This window comes from Drosophila teissieri, chromosome 3R, assembly GCF_016746235.2.
Source record: "Drosophila teissieri strain GT53w chromosome 3R, Prin_Dtei_1.1, whole genome shotgun sequence".
Lineage (NCBI taxonomy): Eukaryota > Metazoa > Arthropoda > Insecta > Diptera > Drosophilidae > Drosophila > Drosophila teissieri.
In genome coordinates, this window is record NC_053032.1 from 15,099,477 (window position 1) to 15,112,665 (window position 13,189).

The 13,189-nt window shown below is 43.1% G+C and overlaps 4 protein-coding genes across 6 annotated transcripts; all 4 read left to right on the top strand.

Moving 5' to 3' along the window:
- Nucleotides 1-297: 297 nt before the first annotated feature.
- LOC122621295 lies at nucleotides 298-1,532 on the top strand. Its single transcript, XM_043799118.1, has 3 exons — nucleotides 298-805; nucleotides 867-994; nucleotides 1,206-1,532. Exons 1-3 carry the CDS (start codon nucleotides 462-464, stop codon nucleotides 1,394-1,396), a joined length of 663 nt encoding a protein of 220 aa, XP_043655053.1. The 5' UTR covers nucleotides 298-461; the 3' UTR covers nucleotides 1,397-1,532.
- Nucleotides 1,533-2,583: 1,051 nt separating this feature from the next.
- LOC122619317 (mucin-2) lies at nucleotides 2,584-10,473 on the top strand. Of its 3 annotated transcripts, none has more exons than XM_043796168.1 (5): nucleotides 2,584-3,011; nucleotides 5,109-5,266; nucleotides 8,330-8,594; nucleotides 8,652-8,773; nucleotides 8,833-10,473. In XM_043796168.1, the coding sequence occupies exons 2-5, from the start codon at nucleotides 5,180-5,182 to the stop codon at nucleotides 10,276-10,278; spliced, it is 1,920 nt and encodes a 639-aa protein (XP_043652103.1). In that variant the 5' UTR covers nucleotides 2,584-3,011; nucleotides 5,109-5,179; the 3' UTR covers nucleotides 10,279-10,473. The 3 variants fall into 3 exon arrangements, with proteins under 3 accessions (XP_043652103.1, XP_043652105.1, XP_043652104.1); XM_043796170.1 differs by having other exon boundaries at nucleotides 8,836-10,473; XM_043796169.1 differs by having other exon boundaries at nucleotides 5,116-5,266.
- Nucleotides 10,474-10,543: 70 nt separating this feature from the next.
- Nucleotides 10,544-11,240, top strand: LOC122619318. The gene is made up of 2 exons (XM_043796171.1): nucleotides 10,544-10,802; nucleotides 10,862-11,240. Exons 1-2 carry the CDS (start codon nucleotides 10,581-10,583, stop codon nucleotides 11,015-11,017), a joined length of 378 nt encoding a protein of 125 aa, XP_043652106.1. The 5' UTR covers nucleotides 10,544-10,580; the 3' UTR covers nucleotides 11,018-11,240.
- Nucleotides 11,241-11,382: 142 nt separating this feature from the next.
- Nucleotides 11,383-12,539, top strand: LOC122619319 (putative SERF-like protein). The gene is made up of 3 exons (XM_043796172.1): nucleotides 11,383-11,543; nucleotides 11,876-11,981; nucleotides 12,048-12,539. Exons 1-3 carry the CDS (start codon nucleotides 11,537-11,539, stop codon nucleotides 12,115-12,117), a joined length of 183 nt encoding a protein of 60 aa, XP_043652107.1. The 5' UTR covers nucleotides 11,383-11,536; the 3' UTR covers nucleotides 12,118-12,539.
- The last annotated feature ends 650 nt before the right edge of the window (nucleotides 12,540-13,189 follow it).

The window sequence follows — 13,189 nt, forward strand, 5'->3', positions numbered from 1 at the left end:
ATTCAGCGTGTGGCTCAAATTTCACTAATCACCGAACCTTCCTCCATCACTGCCCCCTCTGTGGGATCAATCATCCGATCGATCGAATTCGGGTTTCGATTGCCGCCCTGAAGGTCGCCCTCCATCGATTCGTCTTCGGCAGCTCGAAGATGAATTACATTTACATTTCGTTACTGTAATTGCTAACGAATTGCAGGCAGGAACCCACATGATGTACGAGTATTACAAACTCACACACAACACACGATCGAAAGATCTCCTTGAGGTAAAGGTCATATTCAAGTGACATTGTCTGAAACGAATTTTGAGTCAGTTACTACTTTCCCACATACACGGGAGGTTATCAGAACTTTTCGAACAACTAAAAAATCGGAAGTCTTGAATTCAACTAGAAACTTTCGAGGCAGTTTTAGTGAGTACTTTTGTTTAGGGAGAGCTAGGGACTTTCAAGCGCCAACACCATGAACACCGACACCATCAACCTTGAGGACGACTGCAGTAACATCTCCTACAACTCCAACAAGAATGCTGACATCGATCCGGACCAGGAGCTCCAGACCCCATCCGAATTGGAGACACCGGCGACTCCCCAGACAGGGGGGCGTAAGCGGGTGGACACGCCCATTCGTGTGCGTGACATGATCAACCTTTACAACTTTGCCACTCAGAAGAACCAAGAACTGGAGATGGCCAAGTCCCTTTACTTTGGCTCCATGTCCAAGTCGGAGGACGACCAGCGGACGGATCTAGAGGGCGGTAGCAGTCTTTGCAACGTGTCCCTGTCGGAGGATAAAGAAAAAGAAAAGTAAAAGTATCTTCGCGGCCCATATATACTTTCTCCACTTACCAGTCGACTCTAACTACAGCGATGGTAACCTTCGAGTGACCAAGGAGTCTGCACTCTTCCAGTCGCGCAATGATGAACTTACAGCTGATCCCAGTACAGTGGAAAGGTCCTACCAAAGCAAAACCACCATTCGACACACTAATCAAGGTGGGTAAACTTGAAAATAATTCACACGAAAGATAAAATATTCATGTGCAGCTAAGATAAGTAGGAAAGTCAAAACAACAAAGGCAACAATAACTTGTAGCTGCATTCCTCTTTCGGTTTAACGACTTTTTGTAGTTTTTATATAAGGACGTAGTTATTATTGAAAAGTATTCGCAATTTAAGTGGTCTATTATTAATTTTTTCCCCCCAGGTGTGCGCATCATTATAGATATTTTTTTTGATAAGAAGGATAGCGAGATAGACATTGTGGGCAGCCGCGTGGAGACGGACATCCCTGAGAGCCGCATCCTGTCTGACTTCCAGCAGCACTCGCTGGACATGAAGAACCAGGAGCTGAAGCCGGGGATCCAGGATGGGCCGAGTTCCCCCAAGTCCACTTAGGCTACCCAGATACCCAGGAGATAACTAACTAAATTCCAGGTTATAACGGCTACGCTACGTTTATATATGTGTTATTTTCTTTATTTTTGACAGCAAAAAACAAAAAAAAACAATAAACTATAGATTTGACTCTCGACAGTCTCGACTTCTCGACTTCCTCCCAAGTCCATCACGAAAATGAAAATGGCTAAAATGGGGAAAATGGTGAAGGGGAAAGGGGAATGGACGGGGAACCCAACGCCCAGCGAAAATGAAACCCAGCAACTCAATGGGGCAACACACGACTGCGATGAAAACCTGAGTGCAGCAAACCTTTTCGTCTGCTCGTCTATTTTTTTGGCTTTTCCGCGACAAAAGGGCTTTGAGGAGTAAATAAACGACTTGAATCGAAAAACGAAGATGAAAATGGAAAATGGAAATCTTCGCTTACAAAACCCAGCCGCCAGAAATCTGACAACGATGCCGCCAAAAAAGCCAGCCGAATCGAGCGAATCTGAGACGGGGAAAATGATTTCACAATTTGCCGCCCAATCTGGCTCAGATCTCTTTAAGCCCCGCTCAATTGCTCTATTTAGCCCACTTCTTCTGCCCGCATACCCAGCTGCCAAAGTGGCGGTAACGCAAACGTTCCAATAAATTAGACAAATAAACACCGGTGGGTGAAGGGTTGCCCTAAACGGTGGCATTGCAAATGCTAATAACGTGCAATGAAAATGAAAACGTAGCTGTTAGCGGTAAATTGAAACTGAGAATCTAGCTGAAAAGCTGTAAAGCTGAAAAACTGAAAATGAAGCTGCAATGCTAACGCTTCGCTGGCTGAGGGGCTCGAAAAACCCGATTGAACTTCGTTAACTGGCCGAGAAGATCTGGCACAGTGGCATGAAACGAACTAGCTTATACAGCCTCATCAATAATATGGTTTAATACCTGAAACCACTGCTAAGTTCCAAACTTACATCATTTTGCAAGCATATTTGGCACATTTGAAAGTATCTGCATAGATTTCTTTACAAATGAACAGAATTTTCTCTCACGCACGTGGGCGTCCGCATCGCCCACTGTGCGCCGATGACGAAGCTCCGCTTGGCGCTTCTCCAGCGGAGACCTGGTCTGTAGCGGGCGGCCTAATGGGAATCTTAAACCGAGCTGGGTGCACTCAGAGTCTTCAGTTCAAGACGCGACTTCGAACGAAGCGGTTGTGTCGTTCCGGGCGAATTGCGAACCCTCAGATACAAGATACAAACTTGGATACTGTTCATAGGCGCGCTCATTCGAAAAGGACTGTGAAATGATGTGCTAAAGTGTTGATGGCATGTCTTTATAGTATCAAAGCAAATAATTTATGCGAACCAATTCGGTTGGTGGCGACGGTGTGCGATTGCTCTTGACTTTGTTTTTTCAAGCCAATGCAATTGCATTAGCAATCTGAGCTTGATGCACTCCGAGTGCTGCTGACATTTGATCTTTGCAAAGATCACATCGCACTGAATCACCAACTCGCATCGGATGTGTGAAGAGGTCCGCGACCATATGGAATACATTTCAGCACACCACCTACGGCGACAATTAGTTTGTACAATTTAAGATACTCCGTCAACTGAAGACGCGGGCGAAGGTGAGCCCGCCGCCGATCGGTTGGAATCGACATCGGAATCTCGAGCCCAACATCTTAGATCTTGTGCTTGCATCTTAATAACTTCCTCTTCTCCAGCCAGTCGGGGGTCCAATCGAAAACAATTAGAAAAATGCCAACTATGGCTGGGCAAAATAACTTGAGCCTGGCCCTGCCGTAATCGTAATCAACCTGTAATGCCAGCTAATTGGCATAATTGTTGCTGCATCTCGGCGATTATTTGCCGTTTGAGCATCTTCGAGTTAGATTCGCAATGCTCTTTCAATGGAAATGGCTGGCAAAAATGTCAAATAGGCTTCGCCTTACTGGCCACAAGGAAACTTAGAAAAAAATGTAGAAAAAACCGCGAAAAAAGCAACCAAGAAATAAAACTGCAACCAGCATCACGAGCTCAACCCAAGGAGGATAAAGCGGTAAATATTTTCCGTTGTCAAAAAGGTCAAGACAGGGAAAAACCGCCAAACTAGATGCCAGTTCAGTATTGTTCGCTTTTGGTTTTTAGCCATTTTTCCTGCCGCCACTGCTGCTGCTGCTGCTGCTGCTGCCACACGCACTTGGCTCAAATGGCTGCTGGCCACAACTTGCCACAAATGTTGCGGTTAGCATTGAGCCAGATGATCTCGTTAGCTGAAAAGTATGAGATTTTATTGGGCAATTGAACTTTGCAGCTCGGCGATTTGATGTTCCTCGGACCCGCTAACCTAATAAATTATATAAAAACTGCTATGGGCAAACGATGGCTAGACATTTTATGCCTCTGGGAAAAACATTTCAATTACCCGTAAACTTAATTGCAAAAGTGAACTTAAATGTTAGTTTGAATGGCAGAGCGAACATATTAATGTTAATACTTTATTTATTGTCAGACGTGTATTTGTTGCATTGAAATCGTGGTATTTGTTGCGCATTATTCTTCTATTTCGAAATGGCTAGGTAACTAAAACTTCATTTGTTTTAATGCAAAAGAAAAAAAAACAACGGAGAAGTTATTTTTTGCATATAATCTAATCAGCTAATGGGAACATATTTATTTAAAACCACATTTTTACATCATTAACAATGTGGGTGACTTATAAATCAAACTTTATTGCCTAAACGTAATGATTGTTAGACAGCATTAGTGCAACATAAAAATTCAATTCTTTTTATAACAAAATCCCGCTTTAAAGACATTAAATCTTTTTAACATAATCAGTGTTTCTTTTGTTTGACTTGTGTCAAAAAAGAGTGATGCGCTGTTAGTAGATATCGACAACATAAAACCAAAGAGCTGGGAGACTTTGAATGTGTTTACACCGCAAGGCTAGTCTCGAAGTAAGGCTCAAGTTAGTTCTGAGCATATCACTTTTACCATACTTGGAACACCATTATAAACCTACTGAAGATGTTCTTGACCCGAGCGGATATTCATAAAGCTAAGAGCCTTTGCCGGACAAGTCAATTTCGACCAATTTGGTTTCTATAAACGGTCATAAAGTGCAATTTCCATTTTGGAGCTTTGTGTGCGACTGCGATTGACAGTTTTATCGGTGTGACTACGTGTTTGTTTTTTTTTTTTTGGTTTTTTTTTGCGAGGAGCGAAGTGGCAAGTGGCAAGGTCGTAAAATTGAATTGTAGGTGGAGGTCGAGGCAGACACGGGGGAAGAGCCACCGACAGCGGCGAAAATTCTGTCAGTCAATAAAGCGGCACCAACTGCAGAAGTTAATGTTTTTTAAATTACACTTACAATTCATTACGAAAGCGTTGAATCAAACAATCAACTTGAAGGAGAAGAAAATTTTCTACTAGTCTCTTCGTAGTGACAACAAAACCGACCAGCAAATTCCTTTTGATCACCCATAGGTTATTACCTATGAGGAGATATTTTTGGGAAAGTTATTACTAAAGTCGGTTACGCAAAGATTGGCAACAAAAGACACATTACTATTTTACGGCTATGGGTGGATGGTGGAAAGGAATGGGTATTAAGATGCGAGCTGCTATTGTGTAAGGCAATTAGCGCCAACTTATATGCCCTGCCTGCACTTTCCCATCAATTGTGACCAGCGATCATTCAATAACATATTAATAACTTTCAGTTTTTAGCTCTCCATCGTGAGATCCCTCCCCTCCCAAACCATCCCCGGACCCACAGAGAACAATCGGCGAAATGTTGGCACAAACGCAAATTATCCCAACGCCTTGGCGACTTTTGACCCTGGCTTTGTTCTGCTCAGCTTTATTTTTGGCCAGTGAGGTAAGTCCGACTTAAACCCTTAGCCCGGCTCGAACGGGGAATTCGAAAGATATGCCAGCGGAGATGGCGATGTGCACGTGAGAGAGCATTGAAATGCAAATCGCGGAATTGTATAAATATTTAAACACAGTATTTGTTAAGCGGCGAAGATGCTTATTATCTTCCTCCCGAAGATTGCAATAATTAATAGCTGAAATAACGTAAACATATCGTACAATCAATGCTAATGAAGCTCCTCCTAAGTGAGCACTCAGAAACGTATTTAGCTAAATATAATATACAATAATTTTCACCAGCTTCTCAACAATAAATCCACCTCCAGAAATGGTAATCCGCTAAGAGTGTGACTATCATTATCATCAAAGGCGTGACCCTTCAATTGAGTTTCTGTAGTGTTAATCACAAGGCGCTGGAAAATGCTTTCCATTTGTATTGCCTGCCCATGGGAAGACATCCAAACCTTATTCAAAATTTAAAAGAATCAATATCAACCGAACTTGGAGTTTCTTAAAGCTCAGTCTTATTACGATTTTTCAATAGATACCAATTTTGTTGTATACAATGTGATGCCAAGTACTAAGTATTAGATAGTATCTTTATAAATAGCAAATTAAAAGGCAAGTCAAGAAAACAAGCTAACAGTTTTAATTATAATTATACATTTTGTCTGATTTGTTTCTGACTTTTAATGGTGATAGCTCTTAAACACAAATTAAATAGGAAATGTATGGTGTAGATGTATCTTTGAAACTAACTATCAATCTATTTAACCAAACCATTTGAGACATTGATCTCTGAAGAAACCGTAATGGTTACAATCAAATCGAAGATATACAAATTTATTTAAATTAACTTCTTAATTTGATTACAATGTGTGTAAGTATTAAAGAATATATTGACGACAAATTAATTGCACGACTTGAGAAGTCAAACGTATCTATATGTATATTTGCATAAGTGCGAACTTCGCACTGCGAAGCAATGGGATTTCGCTTGCATGGAATACATTGTACAAATTACCATAAATTACTGTCAATTAATTTGTTTAATTTGTTATCGGTGAGACTGTCATTCTGGGGAGTAATAATATTATACTTCGGAAGTTAACGCTTACCAGATTTAATTTGAGGGCTTTCATTCGGCCACAAGATCCCCCGTGGAGGCACCACCGACAAACGTTCGTGGTGTTTGCCACCGAATCTTCCGAGCTTCCCAAGACACTTTTTTGAGCAACGGCGGAAAGTGTTGTAATTTTGCGCTCTTTACGCTTTGTTTCATTTTTAATTTATTCTATGTGTGTACGAGTGCATCCAATCCACAGCCCACAATTCACACACAGGCCGGCAAAGATACACATGATTCAGAGAAGCAAAGGTCTCGAGACAAATACGAGTGTAGCCAAAAGACAAAAGACTCCGCTGACCAAGTGACCTTTTTTCCGTCTCGTCTGACACTTTTGCAGAAATGGAACACACACTGCCAGGCAAACAACAAAAACTGGGGGAGAATAGTGTGTTGATTGTTTTCGCCATTTGCATACAAGAAATTAAAACGAACCCAAGTCGAGGATGAAGTTGTGGCTGTTATGTAACGGACGAGTGGGCAACTGGGCGCAGAATGTGTGTTTTAGTGCGGCCCGTAAATATGCCTGAAATGAAATTGAAGAGCGTTTCAAATTATGGCAAATTGCCCCAAATAAGAAACACTAACAGCTCCGTCTCGTGAAATTGAAATCTTGACTGGGCCTTGTGTTTAGAGGATTGCGCAATCGGGTTTCCTTAAGTGATTCCCTGTCGTATTAGGAATAATTACAGTCCAGATCGTTCCCCTCAACTCTGCAATTTGTGGAGCTATTGAGCTTTCCATCCAAGGGAAATATCAATTTCGTTTAACGAGCTTCTAGTCTGAGGGGCCATCTCTCCTTATAAGTAACCCATTCGAAAGCAACTGCTTAAATTGACTTGAATTTATCTATGGACAATACAATTCCCGATCTTTGTATCAAAAAGTGCATTAAACAACCCATGTGTCCTAGCCTTTTTGATAACCTATTACGAGTTAAGAAAAACAAGGCTTCAAATCGTTTTGTAGTATTAGCTTTATTATGCAGTAATAAGATATTATGGTTTGTAGTTCCAGTCTCTCTTAGTATCTTTTGGTTAAAACAATTTACTATAATTTATTTCTAAGAAGTTTTTCAAATGTTTTTTTTATATAGTTACTCAGCTTTGACTGAGTGAAAGGAGCTTGCATCTATGAGATATAATAGGGAGATAGGAGTCTTCCGAGTACAATCTGTAATCGGCCACTTTTGATGGAGGCTTTCGCAGTCACAAGACTTTTGAAGTAGCTAAACAAATGACACAAAGATCGATATCGGCAAGTACTCGTGCCCAGCATGTGTGAATGCGAATGTGATTGTGAATGTGAGTGCTGTAAGCGTAAGGTGTACATTTTGGGTTTCAGGCTGGGAGTTGGGGTTCAGACCGCAGGTTGGATTTGGATGCTGCCCTGACTTGGGCCCAAGAGTGATGAATTGACGCGATGTCATAACTTGGCACATGGTGCCACGGCTTCTTGCATCAGTCGACCTGTGCTGCTGTGTGAAATGTCAACTTTATGTTTAGTCGGTTTTTGTGGAAGCTGTTGTTTCTCTATGATGTGCCTAATTATAATGAAAAAATTTCACGTCGACAGTAGCAAATTATAGCCCAATGACTTATCGAAATCTGCCACTGGATCTACACGTACATACATGTGCAGAAGCTTCCGCCCAGTCCGTGAAAAATATTTTCCCAGCATTCCAAACAATCTATGAAATCATGAATCTCTGACCAAAAAAGTTATGTAAGTCCCCGCTGAACGGACCTAGTAGAAATCCAAAACAACCCGCAAGCAATGATAATTTTTGTTAAGACAGAATGTTTCTTTAAAGACTAGAACCTAATGGTACCAATAAATGGAATTTATTTAAATAATATGCTATTATTACGACTTTAAACATTTTGTTTTATAAATTCTTTAATAAATTGAAATAATTATTAAAATTTTAATTCTCTGCAGGCTCAAAATGCCATCCCAAAAACGAATCCTGCCTCGCAGCTGATGCAGAAGACATCATTCTCCTGCGCCGGACGTCCAGCTGGGTATTATGCGGATGTGGAGACGGGCTGCCAGGTGTACCACATGTGCGATGGCCTGGGTCGCCAGTTCAGCTACACCTGCCCAAACACGACACTCTTCCAGCAGCGAATGCTGATCTGCGATCACTGGTACATGGTGAACTGCTCCAAGGCGGAGAGCAACTATGCCGCCAATCTCCTAATTGGTTTGTATCATATCCTATCGAATAATATTAGATCTGACAACAAATTCTATCCCAAAGGTCAGAGGGACAAGCCCTTCGTAAACGACGAGGAAAACAGCTTGCGCACTCCTAGACCCGATCTTCTCGATCGTCCTTATGCGCCCGACTATTCCGGAGAGTCCTTCAGAAGCCAATATAAGGTGACGGGTTTTTATTAAAGTCTAGTTGTTTAAGTACTTATACTATCTTTTTCTTGCAGCAGTTCACTTCCAGCCAGAATCAGATACGCGATGAATCCGTCAAGGGAGTCGGTGCGGGTAAATTGGATTCCCAGATATCGCAGACGCGCTGGCGCATTCCACCACCCAGCCGCACGATCCTTCCACCGGCCTATGAACCGCAAATCGAGCTGCCCAGTGCCCAAGCGGCCAAGCCCCGGTTACCAATTACCACTAGCACCACCACTCGAGCGACCACCACCACCCGACCAACAACCACAACTCGGGCCACCACCACAACAACCACAACTCGAAAACCTCCGGTAACCGCCAGGCGGACGGAGGCCTTGCACAACAGGCGACCAAGTCTCCAGGAGCAGGATATGGACGACTTGGGCACCAGCCACAGCACACGGTACAACACCTCGGCAGACTTCAACTCGGCGGAGTCGCCACTCCGTGAAACAAAACAGTCCAGCACCAAGCTGACCAAGTTCATAAAGCCACCGTCAAAGATCTACGAGCCGCCCTTCGTGTATCCCATCTACAATCTAGACGAGTCGCAGTCCCAGAACGGGGCAGTACCCACCACCCTGCGCACATCAACGGCAGCTCCATTTAGTGCTGTTCCAAGTCGTAAGGAGGTCAGCACCACAACTCCACGCCCACTAAGTCGTCCCACGACCTTGGCCGGCGTACCCTTCTCCTTTGCCCCACACCCAACTACGGTTACTACGGTTGGAGTACCGCCGCGTAGCGATAATCGCACTCCAGCTCCGGCCCAAAGCTTCCGCCTGGCCACGCCCACCAGCACTGCGGCACCACCATCGCGCCCGGCCCAGATGCCCTTCAACGATTTGCTGCCGCCGTTCGTGGACTTTGTGCCCCACGACATAGCAACCACCCAGGGACCGCCTATCTACTACGAGTGGAAGGTGCCCTCGAACGGTCTCGAGCCTCCCAAACTGGACCCACCCATTGGTGTGGATGGACGTGAATACCCCGAGACCACCGGAGACTACGCGGTCACCAGCAAGCAGGATATATTCAACAGCCGACTGAACGATATCGGAAGCCATCAAAAGAAGCCAGTCCAGACTACTTCGCCTCTCCAGCAGTCGAGCACCAGCCACCGGTTGGCCATCTCCAGGTCCATTAAGCCCAAAGACGAAGAGAAACTGCAGCCGGAACCGGCACAGCGGCGATCCGATGTGGTGGCGAGCTCCACCGATATAAGCCATCTGCGCAAGCAACTGCTTATTCCGGAGTACGCCTTTCCGCTGGAAACCATTGGGCGCACGGGCTATGGTCCTGGCGCAGGAGAAGCGGTAGCGGGCTCCAGCTCCAGCAGCGGGGATCTGTACAACTCGTTCCAGCTCAAGATCCCCGAGCAGCGCGCCAAGTGGTTCGGAGAGAACCCCAAGTGCCCGGAGTGCCATCCTTCGTTCGTCCTGCCGGGCAGCTGCGAGCCCTGCCTGCGCAGATAGTCCTGCTCCCATTTCCACTACCATTCCCGTCTCCGTCCGTCCCATCGTCCATTATCCGCAACCGCATCCGCAACCGCATCCGCATCCGCATCTGCTACTAGCCCTAGTATTAGCCTCCGCTGAGAAGTCCCGGAGTGAAGCATCCACGCATTTAAGTGTTAATGTTATTGTATATCCGCAGATTAATTATTAAACTACACAAATATGTTTGTGAATGATTTATTTCTCCTGTGGTGGGCAATTTTTCTCAGTTGTTAAAACTCAGGCACCCCTGAATCTTTCGTTATGATATTTTCGTCTTTATGGTTCTTGAATTACTTTTTCGGTTTTTTCAAAATTTATTTAGGTCGGTGAAGTACACTATTATGGGGGATTCCGCAGTTGTAAAATCGGATTCATTTCGCCATGTTATCGTACCACCAATACCCAAACTTGCCGACATGCATATGTACTGGGTGTGGAGAATGTTGATTAAATCATATCTGGCTGCTATAGGTCTTTGGTCTGGAAATCATCCAAAGGAGGTAATCGGTATACTGGTAATATCGTCGGAGGTTAAATCTGCACAATTCGTTATTTTAAGAGCGCCCACACAAAGTTTGTGTTGCTGAGCACGTTGGAAATATGGGTTGTAAGAAGGGAGTACGATGACATGACCAGCAAGTCCATTTTCGAAGATCTCGAGAAACGATATGCTAGCAATAACAATCGAGGACAGTCAGTGAATAGCTTCATTTAAAATCAATAGGGTGTGTTTCTATTGTTTTCGCTGTACAGTTTTAAAGTGCTTCCTGGAGGAAATATTTAAAACACATCCGTCTGCTCCCCAAAAATACTACTGTTGTGTAATACAGGCATATGTTCGGTGCAAATTGTTGATCTTCCACCGTAGAAAAAATATTATATTCATTAAAATTTGTTCATGCATAAAATTATTTAAAACACAGCACAATAACTTAATATATAATATTGAAAATCCCGGAAACATTGCATTTTTAAATATACCAGCTCCGCTCATTTTGAGCTCACCAGTGCTGCCCATCGTTTACCACGCGCTAGTGCCTTTGCGTATCTAACGCGTTAGTGCCTTTCAACTTTTGACACATCGCTCAATAAAAACAAATCAACTTCGACTGGCCGAAAAGCAGCAAGAATATTTAAAATACAGCGCTGAGCAACTAAAATTTACTAGTCCCAAAAACAAAATTTTAACCAAATTGCAGCTACTTTAGTCGAGAACCAAGAAGGAGCCTTAAAAATGACACGTAAGTAGGGGTATCGTGAAGCCATTTTGTTATTGGAGCACAATGTATTAAATATGTATGTAGATCCCATATCTACTTGAATAAATAACAATTGAGTGAGGATTGCCTCCTGTGACATCCAAAATCCTAATCTCCGGAAAACGATATGGAGTATTAGTTTTGCCACCCGAAAGTAATCCTTGGCATTCGCATTTAGAGTAGGCAAAAATCGATGGACGAGCAGAGGACATGTGAGCGCCTCTAACCTCTCATAGATTATGTAGATCACGTTTAGCACGCGCCACTAACCAGCTGTCACGTATTAACTAATTATAATATCACTAACTTACTAGGCGGCAACCAACGTGACCTGGCCCGCCAGAAGAACCAGAAGAAGCAGGCTGATTTGACCAAGGGAAAGCGAACTGATAACCTCACCGTGGAGCAGAGGAAGGCCAGGTGAGTGATCTACATCTCATAACCCATAGATATATTATTAATAATATATCCCACCCCGTACCCCAGGGACGCTGAATTAATGCGAGAGAAGCAGAAAAAAAAGGAAGACGCCGCTGCCGCGGGCACAAGCAAATAGTCAACCCACACTGGCTTGTCCGAAATCCGGACTCCCGGATGCATTTCCGGACAGGTTAGGCTTATAGTCAGTCGTTCGTCAGCCAAGACCCCGATTCGCCCAAGGACCTAGGATAGTTGACCATGTGATTAAATTGTACATGAAGCAACATACATAACACACGAGAATTGTATACATTTCAACGATCCACAACTGCGCTTAGATATTACCGGGCTGTACAGCACGTGACATAGCAATAGCAATAGCAAGTGCCACCCAAGGACTTCGATTCGGTTCCGGTTTTTGTTCTTTTTCGTTTGCAGTGCTGCTGTACGTTAATTAAGTAATCTTACATTTTATTTCTCCACCTACCTGACTAAATTATTTACTGTAATGTATATATATAAATTTTCAAATAAAACATAATATGCAGCCGCCAGAAAGACTCGATTATGTGTTATTGTGCTTGACGAAAATATATATATAGATTATTGCACACGATAACGGTCGATTGGTACCAAAAATTACCTTTAACTAATGAATCCCTTTTCTAGCAATGGGCGCCGAAGAGAGAGAGATATATAAAGATTGATAGTCCCAGAGCAATCCCTATAAGTATAACTCGAGAATGTGAAATATAAACCTTAGATCTTAAAAATCGGAGTATTAATAGGGCGCTGGACACTACCTACTAAGCTTACTGACCCGATTTAAGCATGCCCCAATGAGGCAAATAATTCAACTCGACTCGTGCTAGAATTAGCATACAATGGGAGATTTTTGGAAATAGCACGATTTGATAAATATGAAAGTAACTGCATGCCAAAGCTTGGCCCACAAAACTCTTGCCTAGATGCCAATAAGTCGAATGCTGGCGTTTACCTTTTACAGAATAAATGACCAAAAACCTGGATACTAACGGTTGGCAGATGCACAGAGAAAAACAAGCTGTACAATTGAAGTTGCAAAAGATTCAATTTCCATTTATGTATAGTTTGATTTATGTTTAAGAAAATGTTGAAAGAACTCAAAATTTTGTGCAAGTCTGGTAAAGTAACACTATGGAGAATATTTCTATGGCACTTAAAATTAA